Source organism: Lissotriton vulgaris, chromosome 12 (assembly GCF_964263255.1).
Source record: "Lissotriton vulgaris chromosome 12, aLisVul1.2, whole genome shotgun sequence".
In the NCBI taxonomy this organism is placed as follows: domain Eukaryota; kingdom Metazoa; phylum Chordata; class Amphibia; order Caudata; family Salamandridae; genus Lissotriton; species Lissotriton vulgaris.
The window spans coordinates 245,233,469-245,248,354 of NC_141700.1; the positions used below are offsets into that span (position 1 = coordinate 245,233,469).

The following is a 14,886-nucleotide window of genomic DNA, read 5'->3' on the forward strand; positions in this document are numbered from 1 at the left end:
GCAGGTGTGAATTAGATGACTTTTCAAAACAAAAGACAGACGTGTTACGGATCAGGGGCTGCCAATGGTAGATGACACGACATGCATGTCTTAAAGCCAGAGCGCTGTAGCACAATTAATAATAAAAATCCAAAAACTTATTGTACTGGGTTGGTGTAGTAAACTGGGTTTTTGTTGCAGTAGTCGGCCAACTTTTTGCCTGGTTTTTGATGAAACTTTGACTGAAGTGCACTGAGTTCCTGCTTACCAGGTCCCCAGCGCCAGTATTCTTCCCCTAAAACAAGTTCACTGGTCAATTAATCCCAAATCAGCTCCTCTGTAAGTACATAGTAAGTGGTACCCCTGGTACTCAGGGCATAGGTACTAACGAGGGTCTGTAAGAGCTGAAGCATATATTGTGCCACTCTAGGGGACCCAAAACCAAACTCATGCAGTCTTCCACTGCAGGCTGTGTGACAAGGTGCTCTAAAAAGTCAAAACACAATATGACCCACACCCTGGTGCCCTCTCCCCTGACACTCCATGTAATATCTAAGTCACCCATACAGCAGGCCTTACAGACCTAAAGCAGGGTGGATTATATTACATGTGGGGACATATCTACATGAGGAGATATGCCCCTGTGCAGGCCAGTTCAATTACTTAGAGTACAAGTGAACAGGTAAGTCATCTTAAGGTATATACTGGGCATAGGTCAAAACGAGTTTCCCAACCTATAGTGTGTTTTGTATCAAACACCTTGTATTAATAAACCCACACTGATTCCAGTGATGGATCCATTAATACATGCTCCTAGAGGGTACCTTAGTGGTTGACTGACTGGTCCTGTCCAGCCTGCCACCACAGACATGTTTCTGACCCTCTGGGGGTGAGAGCCCACACTCTCTGAGATTGAAAACAACACCTGCTCTGGCAGGAGCTGCGGTCACCTCCTCCAAGCAGGATGACTAGTAATCTGCATATCAAAGCAGGAAGCTTCAAAGGCCACCACATACAAAGCTGGCTTCCCCTAGACAGAGGAAACACCAGCCTCTGTCCTGGGCCCATTTAGCACCTGTACAGGCAGGAAAATTAGCTAGTCGGAGGCATGTTCCCCCTCAGGCTAGTATCAACCCTAAGGTGGGCTACCTGAAGTGAACACGACGAGGAAAATTCCACCAACTTGGTTTGTGTTAAGCTCTCTGGGTCAGGGTTATGCCCACTTCCCACAGGAAGAGGTCATACAGAGGGTGTAATTGCCCTAAAGGTAGTGAGACCATTGGCTACTATCTGACACTCCCTGTAACACCCCTAAAAACAGTATTTAAGTGTCACCTCTGATGGCAGGACTTAAGAATTCAACAGACACAAAGAAGTAGTCGACACAGAAGACGGCTGACCCGAGAACAGGAGCATGACTGGCTTGCCGCTAACCCTGCCAACCTCCTGCTACACCTGACCCTCACGTTGCTACTGGCTAGTCCTTCCACTGTTTAGACTCAAAGAAACAGAGGGCTGATAGTGCTTTACCAATTACCAAAGAAAATCCCTTGCATACAGGATCTATTCCCCTGCTGCCTCAGGCACCAAAGAAACAAGGGCCAGTTTACTGTCTTGCCGCGTAACACGACTACCGATGCGGCAGCCGCCTAGGAAGAGGTCACTGTGCTCCCACATGTCAGATACATCTTCCCTCCAAGTGTGAGGATGCCAGGACCGACCGGAGCTGCGCAGTACCAATAGCTGTGGTACCGGACGCCTTGGAGCAACCAAGGCTTGTTGTGCCCAGTCCAGACACCAAAGCTGAGGAAAACCAACCTGCACATCAAGGGACTTCAGGGAAAGTGAGACCCACGTCAAGAGTGGCCCAGCTGTCCTGTTTGCCTCAACCTTCTGCAGAACCAAAGACAAAGAGCGAGACCCCGACCACCGCCACCGCCAAGAGCCTCTGCACCCATGCCCCACAACCCGAGTCTGAGGGCGGTGACGCGCTCACGGGGTCCTGAGACCCACAAGAGCTGAGCCCATCCTTGGGTCTGGCCAGACTGAACTTCCAGTCAACGCCTGCTGTCTCTTTCTGCAAGCCAACCCTCCCCCCCCCCCCCCCCTCCCCACCCACACCAACTGCGAGTGACTCCAGGACCGAACCGGACACCAAAAGACACCACTGAACCTGAGCCCCACTGCCCGAGGAGGTGTGGATCAACGATGTCCCTACGTGGCCGAGTATCTCAAGGGTTGAGGACCCCTGTGGGTTACCCATGACTGGTCCTCCCAGCCCAGTCCCAGCTTGCAGCCTCTTTTTGACCGGACCGTTCCTCATCGAGGTAAATGGGGCAGCCGACATCTTAACACACCTCTGCACCTGGACGCCCCAGAGCCTTCCAAGATGACCTGTTGGTGTGACCTTGCACCATACTAACCTGAAGTCCAGGAACAGGGTCCTGTAAGTCGCTGACAAGTGCCCAAGTGCCATACATGTTGTCCCCCATGGGTTAACATTCCCTCTCTGGAAATTGCAAATTGCAGTGTCAAATTTTGAAATGTATAAAAATTCATAATTCGAAAAGTACTTACCCGATCCCGATCTTGGTATCTAAACTCATATAAAAAGTCTTATTTTTATAAATTGGTATTGGACTTCTTTAATGAGTGTGCGTCTCACTTACTGCCTTTGTATGAGCAATAAATGGTTAGCACTACCCTCTAACAGGGCTAACTGCTCGCCCACACTACCAAAAAAGAGAGCATTTGGGTTATCATTTGTGCCCGTCAGCCAACTCGGGTTCGCCTGGACTCTTTACACAATGTACCTCACTTTGGTCCACTACATAAAGAGCCAGCTTCCTACAGGTGGGTATTTGTGTAGGAAATCGCTTAGCAAAAAAAAGGAAGGTTCTGCTCTACACCCTTTGCCAAAAAAGGAAGGTAGCAAGGGCGTGCATACAGCCAGACAAGTGAACAATTGCCATATAGGACGTGCTATATGTATTCAACGCTCCGATGTACCAGCGTTGAATCCGCTTCCAGTCACACCACAGGTTGGCTATGGCAAAGACGCAGGAGGCAGCCTCACCTTACGGGGCAGGGGTGTTTGAGAGCGAGATGTGGGAGGAAGCAAGAAGTAAAGCTTTTATAAGAGATAGATTAGCGGTAAATATGAATTATTTCCAGGAAGTTTAATCAGAAATTTTAAAAAAATGCATACAGTGTGTTTGTGGCTCTTCTGTGATTCATTCGTTATAGTTCTGACACACATAGGCCAACAGACACAAGCATCACCCCCAGAGCCCCCTCCCATGGCCACCGAGCCTTCCCTTATCAGATGTCCTTAAATCCGTCCCCCTGAGTGACAGCAGATGGCTCACCTTGAACTCCACGGTCAGCATGTGGAGAGAGGCCGACTGGGGAAGGATAGTGGCGTTGTTGTGTAAGTGACCTTCGACTGCAGTCCTTGCGTACCAGAAGTAGAGATTGTGCCAAGGCAGGAGGCTCGTGGTGAAGAATGGCTCGCCGATGAGAATGGACACCTGCGCGACAAAATGGCAGCAAAATGACCAGGAGGCATCATTGAAAAACTATTTACCAAGCTTCAATGCTTACGCGTCAGTTTCTAATATGTTACAATGAGCACCCTCGTGATAAAAATAACGCGTTACTTGCATTTCCTTGAATATCACAGTCATTAAGTATGGTGACTACAGGCAGTAGGAACTACTGCTTTCTGTTCAGACAAATCTTTTTCTCTTCACAACAGACAGCAAATATGTGGTGTACAATTTTCTTTATGCTAATGGCTCCAATCCCTACACATACCTTAAGCATGTACTAGGACGAGACACACACCTGAACCTCGAATATGTGTAAGTGCAGCTTGATTGGATGACTGTAGAGGGGTGTTCTTGAATTACAAGCTTTCGTAGCTGTCGGATCTGCAAACGTCTTTAGCTGTGAAGCACGCAGCATGGCTGAACGCTTTTCTTCTTAAAAAAAGTGTTTTGACAGGCCCACTGAGCACTCCTAAAGCTTTGCTGAGTGTTACTTGGGGGGTATTAGAAGACACACAAGGAATTAACATGCTTCTATTTCGTGGTCGGAATGGAGGACTGTTTTTAGTTCTGATCCTGTGAAAAAAGGAATGATCTTCTGCGGGCCTCACGTTTCTGGCCACAGTTTGAGACTTCTTTTGTCTCGAGGCAGCGCTGATCTTTAGCAGGAGACCAGGGTAGTCTGCTTGATCCAGTGTAAAATGTTGGTTGCAGAGGTCTCATGGATGCAGAGACCTATTTTTTCCTGCTGAATGTGTGTTTGTGCAGCCTGATTGGATGGATGGATGTAGATGGGTGATCATGGAATGAGGGCTACAATGGGCAAGAGACTGCAATACAAGCTTTAGTAGGACTGTAGTGAAGATGGAATTTAATCATTGCGTTCCCATGGAACTCAGAGAAATCTACTTTGGTAATACAACCCTATGACAAGCATTGGTAAAGCCAATGGGTATGCAAGCTCTTTGCGTTGTCAATGATTTTTGCCATGCTGCACAGCAGTGCGGCTGCCGTGCAGCATGGCTGAAGTTAAAAAAAAATCCTTAAGACTTTGTTGAGATCTACTTCTTCCTCCTGGTCATGGCTCTATGAGTACGAAAGGTGGAAGAGGAACTGAAGGGTTTGTCAAATGCCATGGCTCAACTGAAATCCAGTCCTTTTATTGCACCAGCATTTCCCGGTGGGCTGGAGCCCTTGGAGGCCGTATTAAAAGCCCAGGACCACTCTTGGTGCTTTTATCACTTTTCCCAGCTCCCCAACGTTAATTGAAGCTGATGCAGGAAAACATCAGGAGAGAGACAGAAAGATAGGGACGGAAGGAGACACTTTGCCTCTGCGCCTGCGTCATATTGCATATGCAGAGTCAAAGAAGCCTTCAGGACTGTGTACCACATTGCGGTGGCAGTCACTGTGCGCCCAGTGGGTCCCACTTGGGAAGGGGCAAAAGGATTCCATGGGCCCCAGACATCCCTCTCTAGGAAGGTGTGGTCACCTACGGCACCAGCCGCAGAGGGATCTCCCTCCCCTTTGAAAGGCAGGCTGGTTGATGCTGCACAGGGAAAGGAGGACTGCAAGCTTCAAACAGCCGGTTTGTCTTTCACTAATGCACTGTGTCTGCCATGGGGACAATGCATTCAGTGTAATAGCGTGCATTGTCCCGGTCAGCACCAAATGCTCCCAGTTAAACTTGTGCCACAGTGAAGACGATGGCAGTGTGCTCTATTCATTATACAGGACCTGCCTGCTCATCCATCTTTCCTTTTACCCTACTACTGCTTCAAAGTGGACTTAGGATACATGAATAGGGTACAATCAAACAATAGCATCATGCGAGACGCTAAGTCTACCACATTGACAATGACACTTTGACAGAGGCACCAACGTCGTCACAGGGGAACCGACAAATGGCATCTACACTGGTACTGGTTAAATAACACAGGAGCATCAACACCACATGGGGACATTGACGTGGTTACAGTGACAAAGGAGCAGTGGCAGTAGGACACTTACAAGGGGGCGCTCGCACAGGGCACTCGCAAACAGGCACTGTCGACAGGGTACTGACACAGACAAGTCCACGCGGACATTAGGACACGTGTACTGGGAACATTGAAACCGCTGCATCGATACAGGCGTGGCAGCACTGACACTGGAATGCTGACCTGGAGCGTGAAGACTAATGCAGGGGCAATTAATCCAACTATTTCACCCAGACACTGGAATAGGAATAACAGGACACATGGATACTGAAACTAAGATAGTGACAATAAGATACAGTACCGGAACAGTGACACAACACATGGACACTGACTGGGGGTGGACTTCTAGTATAGCGACATGTGGATACGAACAATGGGCGTCAACACAAGGACACTGGTGTGGAGCAAGCCACACCGAAAATGGGACACAGACACTCGGTCACTGACGCAGGAGCAAAGACGCTTAATTTGAGACAGTGACACTGGAACACAGACAGAGTACAAACACTGATGCTCAGTCAATGGCACGCGTCAGTGACAGGGGAAGACTGACAAAGGAATGCTGTGATACTGACACTGAGGTACTGATTTGGACACAACACCAGAACAGAAAACGACAAAGACTCTAAAACAAGAGCAGTGACTGAGGGACAGAGCACCTAGGTACTGACTTGGGTCACTGATACAAGGAGGCGTACACAAGAACCCTGACAATGCCACACTGAGGTAAGGTAACAGGCATTGATACTGACACACCAACATGGATCCAGAGCACTTTCACACAGCCTAGGTCACCTTCCACAGCCACACAGCCTGAATACAGAACCAATGACACTGGAACAAGAGGACATTGACACAGAGAGCTTGAAACTAACATGGGGAGAGTGACATCAACATTGGATGTTGACATCTGCACTTGGACCATATATAACATGGAAGAACTAACACAGGGAAATGAACACTGGGACAGGACATTACTATTGGCCCACTAGAACACAAGTGGATTGGAAAATAGGAACACCGACATGGTAAACAAACAAAGGGAACCCTCACATTTGTGAACACTACATGGCCTAATACTGACATGGGGACACTGATCCACGAACACTGGGCGAAACAATGACACAAGGATACAAGCATTGGGACACTCACAGCCGGATGCTACAGCACACAGATACTAACACTAGGAGATGATATGACCATATTGAAGCCCTGACACTGGTCGCTGGCGACGGAGCACCAACAATGACACAGAGCGGCAGCAGTGGGGAACCAAACCCTTGGGAACCAACCGTTGCACCTGAAGATTGATGTGGGTAACTCTGGAAGAGGGATATTGTCACTGGGATACTGACACAAGAATGGCTAAAGTGAGAGAGGAAGAAAGTGACATCAATACTGACACTTCTAGCACTGACATTAGGAAGTTAATTGCTGCCACTAGGACAGGTACCGGGGGACACTGACACCTGGACAGTTAAAATTATTTACAGGACAGATATTGGAATAGAGGCATTGTGAGTGTGACAAAAACACTGAGATGAGGATATTGACACAGAAACTGGCAAAGAGACTCGTGAATATGGGTACTGCGACAATGATACAGGGGTACTGAAATCTTGACAGTGAGGTGGGAATACTGATAGACGTACATTGACACTGAGAAACTGACACTGCAACACTAGTGGGACTTGAGGATGCGGTGACACAATGCCACTGGCACTAAAATGTATTCAAAGACACTAGACAGGAGGATATAGGCACACTAACACTGGAACACTATGGGCCGGTTCACAAACTGCAGTACCACGTTAGTACTTGTCACGCTCCACAGAATGCAGTCCACAACCTCATGGGCGGACACCTCTGCCTCCACCTCTCCTAGCTTTTCAGCGTGGAGATTTCACTGTGGGGGAGATCTCTGCACACCTGAGCATACTATTTTGTAGCAAATGTGAAAGGGACTTGGGGATTGGGGCTACAATGGGGAATAATAATTACTGAAAAACTGGGCGGGGTTAAGAAAAATGTAAACAGGATTTTAAGAGGGACATGCTAATACAAACCACACACCTACACAAGAGTTATATGATTGCAATTCATAAAATACACTTCTAAAGTTACTAAAGTTACTACAACCTAAAAGTGTCAAAAGGGGCTTAAATGTACACCAGTCTAGCCTCGGAGTAAGTCAAGCACTACATAAGAATAACCACTAGTACCACGACACACTTCTATAGAAAATAATGGAGGCAGTGAATTAAAATAACACCACATGGGCACTGTTTAATTAAATTTGTTTGATATAAATTTAAAAATATTATTTTACAGACATGCAAACATATATATGCATGTAGGATATATAATGAGAATTTGTGTAATATAGTTTAATATTGCCATCTCGATATTCTGGTGATATCATAAACCACGAGGCCGAAAAAACAGTGTTATTTAAAAATGTCACCAGAACGCTGAGAGGTCAATATGGGACCACTAACGTTCTGAAAACTAACATTCTAAACTACAATCACAATGCTGAGCATCACATTACAACATACTACACACTTTGCAGGCTACCCATCCTGCAGTTTGTATTTTACATATTTATTTTGGAGGTGTTAGTTTGAAAAGGCTATTTTCTTCACAGTACTGCTTAAATGGGCACTTATTGTCACTACAAGGTTTAGTTTTACCTCTCATGAATAAAATGTTGATAACATGGCTGCAGCGTTTTAACACATAATTATGGATTTTCAGTTGCCACATAATTTTTCAGATTTAAAAAAATCTTGTTTCTAGCTGAAACAAATGAAAATATTGTGCAGAACATGTGCCACACTTTTTGCTACATAATTTAGATAACCGTGCCTTTATGTATTCTTCCATGCTTCAAACCCTACAGATACAAATCTTGGTGACGAGTTTCCACAAGGAGAAATGGATTGAAGCGTGGCAGATATATATATACATGTGATAACAAATTATGCATAATTATTTTAAATAAAGGGGCTTCAAATGTAATAATAAACTTCTAAATTAATTGAAACACTTTAAACATTTTTAAAGAACATTTTAAAAGTATGTAATTTGGTGGCTGGCCAATCTCTGTGGAAGATCTCTTTCCTTCCTAAACCTGAGCATCCTAAAAGCTTGTATCTATATATATCCCCCACCATGAAACCCCTACTAACTGCGTGGGACTCGATGGCGGAAAATAATGGATTAACCTCCTTCCCCTCCCCTTTAACACCTATTGTAGGCAACCCAGACTTTGCCCCTGGCCTTCTAGCTTTCCAGCACTGGAACCAGGGTGGCTACAGGTCCATAGGCGACTAACTCAGACAAGGAGGGAATTTGCTCCTTCGAGGATCTTCGTTCTGACCTAGCCCTGCCTGAAACTGAACGCTTCCACTACAGTCAAATACGTCACTGGGTGTTGCACACTATGGTATGTCCTAAGGCATAACTGCATCTTACCCCCTATGAGAAATGGCTACTTTCTAAAACGTCAAACGCCCGCCTCATCACTGAGCTCTAGGGCCTTCTTCGCCTGTTGCTTCCCAGCACAAATCTCCCAGTCAGAGACTCCTGGGAATCGGAAATTGGCCGCACTTTCACACAGCAGGAATGGTGGGGATATCTACAATCACACAAGACACATAGCTCCCAGTGTCGCCAGCATTGAAACAGCGACCAAAGTGGTTACCTATTGGTATCTCATACCTCCCCGGTTGCATAAAGGCAACCCAGCTCGAGGGCCGGAGTACAGGAGCAATTGTGGCTCACTGGGAACACTCCCTCACCTGTTGTGGTACTGTCCGAAACTCACTTCTTATTGGGCACAGGTGCTCGATGATCTAGGCACCCATTTCAACACACAACTACCATTCTTTCCTGCTTACAGTATCCTGGGACTACCCTAACGGCCTCACATTCCCACTTAAGTCATGCAGATTGGTCTTCTGCTGGGTGCGCTCGGCAAAACATATTTGTTGCAGTGTGGCACGGGCATATTCCTGGTGACACCGACTGTGGTTCAGTTCTTGACATAGAGTGCATATCCTTCTCCTTGTTGAAACAAGGGACCTCCTTCCCAGACCTCTAGTGTCCATTCCTCTCGCTTCCGACTTTGGGCAGGTTTAGCGGCGAGGTGAGAGAATCTGCCGCCGGCAGTCGCTTGAAGGATGCAGGGGCGAGGGTGAGATCAGCGGAGCGAAGCTGGCGGTTCAAGGTGTAGAAGGTGAGTCGTTCGTTGAGGTACGCTGGTCCGGTGTTGTGGAGAGCTTTGTGAGCGTGGGTGAGGAGTTTGAAGGTGATCCTCTTGATGACAGGGAGCCAGTGAAGGTCTTTCAGGTGGTATGAGATGTGGCTGTGAATGTCGAGGATGAGGCGTGCAGAGGCGTTCTGTATGCATTGTAGTAGTTTCTGAAGTTTGGCTGATGTACCTGCGTAGAGAGCGTTGCCGTAGTCCAGTCTCCTGCTGATGAGGGCCTGGGTGACTGTCCATCTGGTACCGGTGGGGATCCATCTGTAGATCTTCGGAGCATGCAGAGGGTGTTGAAGCAGCAGGAGGAGGAGACGACATTCACTTGCTCAGTCATTGACAGTGCGGAGTCCAGGACGACTCCCAGGTTGCATGCATGGTTAGTGGGCATCGGTTCAGCCCCCAGTGTGGCCGGCCACCATGAGTCGTCCCAGGCGGATGGGTGGATCCCATGATGAGGACCTCCGTCTTTTCCGAGTTCAGTTTCAGGCAGCTGATCGTCATCCATTCAGCGCTGGCCTTCATTCCTTCGTGGGGGTTGGATTTGTCAGTGGTGGGGACCTTGGTGAGGGAGAGGATCAGCTGGGTGTCATCGGCATATGAGACTATGTTGAGGTCGTGTGATTTGGCGATGTTGGCGAGCGGTGCCATGTAGATGTTGAAGAGTGTCGGGCTGAGGGACGATCCTTGGGGTATGTCGCAGTTGATCTTGGTGTCTTTAGAGCGGAATGGGGAGGCGGACACTCTGGGTTCTGCCGGTGAGAAAAGAGGTGGTCAAGTCCAGTGCTTTGTTGCGGATCCCTGTGTTGTGGAGACGTGTGCGGAGGGTGTGGTGGCAGACGGTGTTGAATGCGGCCAAGAGGTCCAGGAGGATGAGGGCTGCAGTTTCTCCGTTATCCATCATGGCCCTGATGTTGTCGGTTGCGGCGATGACGGCTGTTTCAGTGCTGTGTTTGCTGCGAAATCCGGATTGGGATGGGTCCAGGATGTTGTTCTTTTTGAGGAAGGAGGTCAGTTGCCTGTTGACGATCTTCTCGATAACTTTCGCCGGGAACGGGAGTAGGGAGATGGGCTGAAAGTTCTTGAGGTCCTTGGGGTCCACTTTGGGTTTCTTCAGTAGGGCGTTGATCTCGGCGTGCTTCCAGCTCTCCGGGAAGGTGAAGGTCTCGAAGGAGCCGTTTATGATCTTGCGGAGATGGGGTGCGATGGTGGAGCTTGCTTAGTTGAAGATGTGGTGCAGGAAGCGGTCAGATGGTGAGCCGGAGTGGATGGTGTTCATGATTTTGATGATGTCTTCGTCGTTGACGTGGGTTCAGGAGAGCAGGGGGTCAATGTTGCTGTGGCTGGGGGGCGGTGCGTCTGAGGTGTCTGTGTCTGTTGGGGGCGCCTGGTTCCTGAAGCTGTTGTGGATGTTTGCGATCTTGCAGTGGAAGACGGTGTGTATTGTAGTTCCTATATTCCCAATAGGCTCTGCGCATTGGAATAATATATCCTATAGATGTGACGTAGGACTTAGGGCGACTAGGTCTCTGTCGAATGTATTAGACTTAATTGTGATTGCCAGCTAGCTAAGAGGTCACTAGAAACTTTTTCGAATACACAAGAAGGGATTCGTTTCTGACAACCGCATAAACATGACAACTTTGTTTCCCCAAGATAAAACGTATCTTCAGAGTCGTGGAAACAATAGATAGATATTTCACTCAGTCAATCGTGCATGCTCCATTTCATCAGAGGTGCAGAGAAATAAAGAGACGGGTGTTTTCAATAAAAGTATTTATTGAACAGTCTTCTTTCTCATGCAGAAGAAATGAACTGCTACAATCGTAATACTGGCTGTAAAGTATAATGCGTACAGCAAGAAGAGTATTATAAAATAATACTGTAAAAGCATGGAATGGTTTCTAAGCCATAAAATACATACATAAATAACAAAGACTAAAAGTACTCAACTGGTGCTTCTTAAATACGCTTAACTCGATGTACCTAACCTAAGTCTACTACGAGGTAAGAAGGAAGTGAGGTGTAGCATAGGTTTAGTTTCTTTGCCAAGAATCTATCCAAGATTTCTCTTAGGGTCTAATCAGCTCCATACCTTGGCTTTAGAATGAATTAAGTTATTATGTTCTGCCGCCATAACATAATAAATTTAGCACATTTAAAAGCTCTCCGGTTTTTGAAATAATAAAATCTACTGAAAATGAGTAGAATTCGACTGTCTTCTGGAGTGCGCTTTCAATGGTGGGACACCTCTCTTCTGTAATATGTAACCCACCAGTCCCGGTCGGGAAATCTGCACCGCCACCATCACCAGAGCAAAGCTCTGCTGCGTGGAGACTGGACTTCATCGCAGAACAGCGGAAGAAGCAGTACAATTTAATTGAACCGGAGGTCACAGCCTGTAACTCACTGGAGAGCTTTTAAATGTGCTAAATTTATTATGTTATGGCGGCAGAACCCACTGAAGGGAGTAATTACTGTGCTAATGCACCACGAGTACCATAATGCCTTTTGTGTAAACACGCCGACTGGAGGGCTGACCACCTGAGGATTTAAAAACAGTTTGTCTCAGACATTGATTGCACATTCTGCCTCATTTACATGCAACTGCCCATGATCAAGGAATAAGTAATTCTGAAACGCGTAGGGCTTTATTTGTGAAGGCTGCTGCTTGCCGGTTTTTTAAATAATGAAATATACTGAAAATGAGTGGAATTCAACTGTCTTCTGGAGTGCGCTTTCAATGGTGGGACAACTCTTTTCTGATATATATATATATACACATTTATTTTTGCGAACTCCAGGTCATGACACGTTTCGGTCACTTCACGTGACGTTGATCACGTAAAGAGCGCTCTGCGGTATTTCTTTAAATCACCCTAGGTTGTGTAACATGATGATTATTACAAAAGACATAGACAACAGATTATGTTACATGTCTTAATTGGTCTTTTTGCTTCTCTTTGCAACCACCATGATATACATGTGCAAAATAGCATATGTAAATATATTTGGCTTTAAAAGACAATATTAAATATACATTTGTAATTTTCAATCATATATATATATCATTTTTAGGTCTGGTGTAAACACAACTTTAGGTGTCTGCATAATCTCTTGTAATGAAGCAACAGATACCACAAAGTGAGGGCCTCTAGATAAGCACCACTCAGCCATTGATTTTACAAACATCATTCACATTTTTTGTCAGTCCACAGGACAGCATACTGAGCGAAGCAATGGCCCAGTCCCTTCCAGCCACTGCTGTGCTGGAAGTAATCATATTTTGAATTATTCGACAGCACAGACATTTAGTGTTTGAAATGTCTTTCATTACGGGTGAAGGCACTTTGCCTTATTAGGACTGAGCGCTGGTCACTACCAACGGGGCTCCATGAAGGGCACCAAGTAGGTTAACAGACCTCCAGGATCCTGCCACAAATTACGTGAGGGATCCGCCATTGGAACCGGGACGCCCATGAAGCAAATAGTTTCTTTACTTTGAGTTTTTTTCCAGACTCGGGAAGAAGACTGCTTTACATCTTTTTGTGTCAACTACAATTTTGTGGTTCCTGTTTACACATTGATCGAGGGCAGGGCACACCTTAGCGTGTGTGCACCACCCAGATCATTCACTTTGGTCCTGACGAAAACCGATAATACTAACATGATTGAAACATGTAGACCTATATTTTAATCACATAACACATGATGCATTTTTAATATACAAAAAACAATTTGATGGACAGAATGTAGATCAATGTCTTACATTCACCCCAGTACAGGGATCTGGGACTGAATCCATCGTTTTTTGCACTCCACACCACCCTGGGTCAGATAATGGCTTTATGCAAATCAGCTCTGACCCTGTGCCCCATGGGAACAGTCCAGTCCGAACTACAACAGCCATATCTTTCCCAGACCGGAATCAAGCATCCGAGGACCGGACCGGTTTCGAGGTAACACCTCTCATCAGCCCGGCTAGCTTGACTCCAGTGGTGTGGAGGCTCTGGGACCCACGTCTGAGCTACCCCAGTACACTCAGGGAGAAAATTACAAAAAACAATTTGATGGACAGAATGTAGATCAATGTCTTACATTCACCCCAGTACAAGGATCTGGGCCTGAATCCATCGTTTTTTGCACTCCACACCACCCTGGGTCAGATAATGGCTTTATGCAAATCAGCTCTGACCCTGTGCCCCATGGGAACAGTCCAGTCCGAACTACAACAGCCATATCTTTCCCAGACCGGAATCAAGCATCCGAGGACCGGACCGGTTTCGAGGTAACACCTCATCAGCCCGGCTAGCTTGACTCCAGTGGTGTGGAGGCTCTGGGACCCACGTCTGAGCTACCCCAGTACACTCAGGGAGAAAATTACAAAAAACAATTTGATGGACAGAATGTAGATCAATATCTTACATTCACCCCAGTACAAGGATCTGGGCCTGAATCCATCGTTTTTTGCACTTCACACCACCCTGGGTCAGATAATGGCTTTATGCAAATCAGCTCTGACCCTGTGCCCCATGGGAACAGTCCAGTCCGAACTACAACAGCCATATCTTTCCCAGACCGGAATCAAGCATCCGAGGATCTTTGGACTGGGGTGAATGTGTGACAGTGATCCACATTCTGTCCATCACCTGTTTTGTTTGCAATTGCTGCCATAAGTGCGCTGGGGATGCTCAGACGTGGGTCCCAGGCACTCCACACCACTGGAGTCAAGCTAGCCGGGCTGATGAGAGGTGTTACCTCGAAACCGGTCCGGTCCTCGGATGCTTGATTCCGTTCTGGGAAGGACATGGCTTTTGTAGTTCGGACTGGACTGTTCCCATGGGGCACAGCGTCAGAGCTGATTTGCATATCGCCATTGTCTAACCCAGGGTGGTGTGGAGTGCAAAAAAACGATGGATTTGGGCCCAGATCTTTGGACTGGGGTGAATGTGTGACAGTGATCCACATTCTGTCCATCACCTGTTTTGTTTGCAATTGCCGCCATAAGTGCGCTGGGGATGCTCAGACGTGGGTCCCAGGCACTCCACACCACTGGAGTCAAGCTAGCCGGGCTGATGAGAGGTGTTACCTCGAAACCGGTCCGGTCCTCGGATGC

At 46.9% G+C, this 14,886-nt stretch overlaps 1 protein-coding gene across 1 annotated transcript in view; it reads right to left on the bottom strand.

Moving 5' to 3' along the window:
* Positions 1–14,886, bottom strand: part of PRMT7 (protein arginine methyltransferase 7) — a 479,021-nt gene that overhangs the window by 209,442 nt on the left and 254,693 nt on the right. The window contains exon 14 of the mRNA XM_086947749.1: positions 3,348–3,509. Coding sequence (XP_086803875.1) covers positions 3,348–3,509 — 162 coding nt within the window. The remainder of the gene's footprint in view (positions 1–3,347; positions 3,510–14,886) is intronic.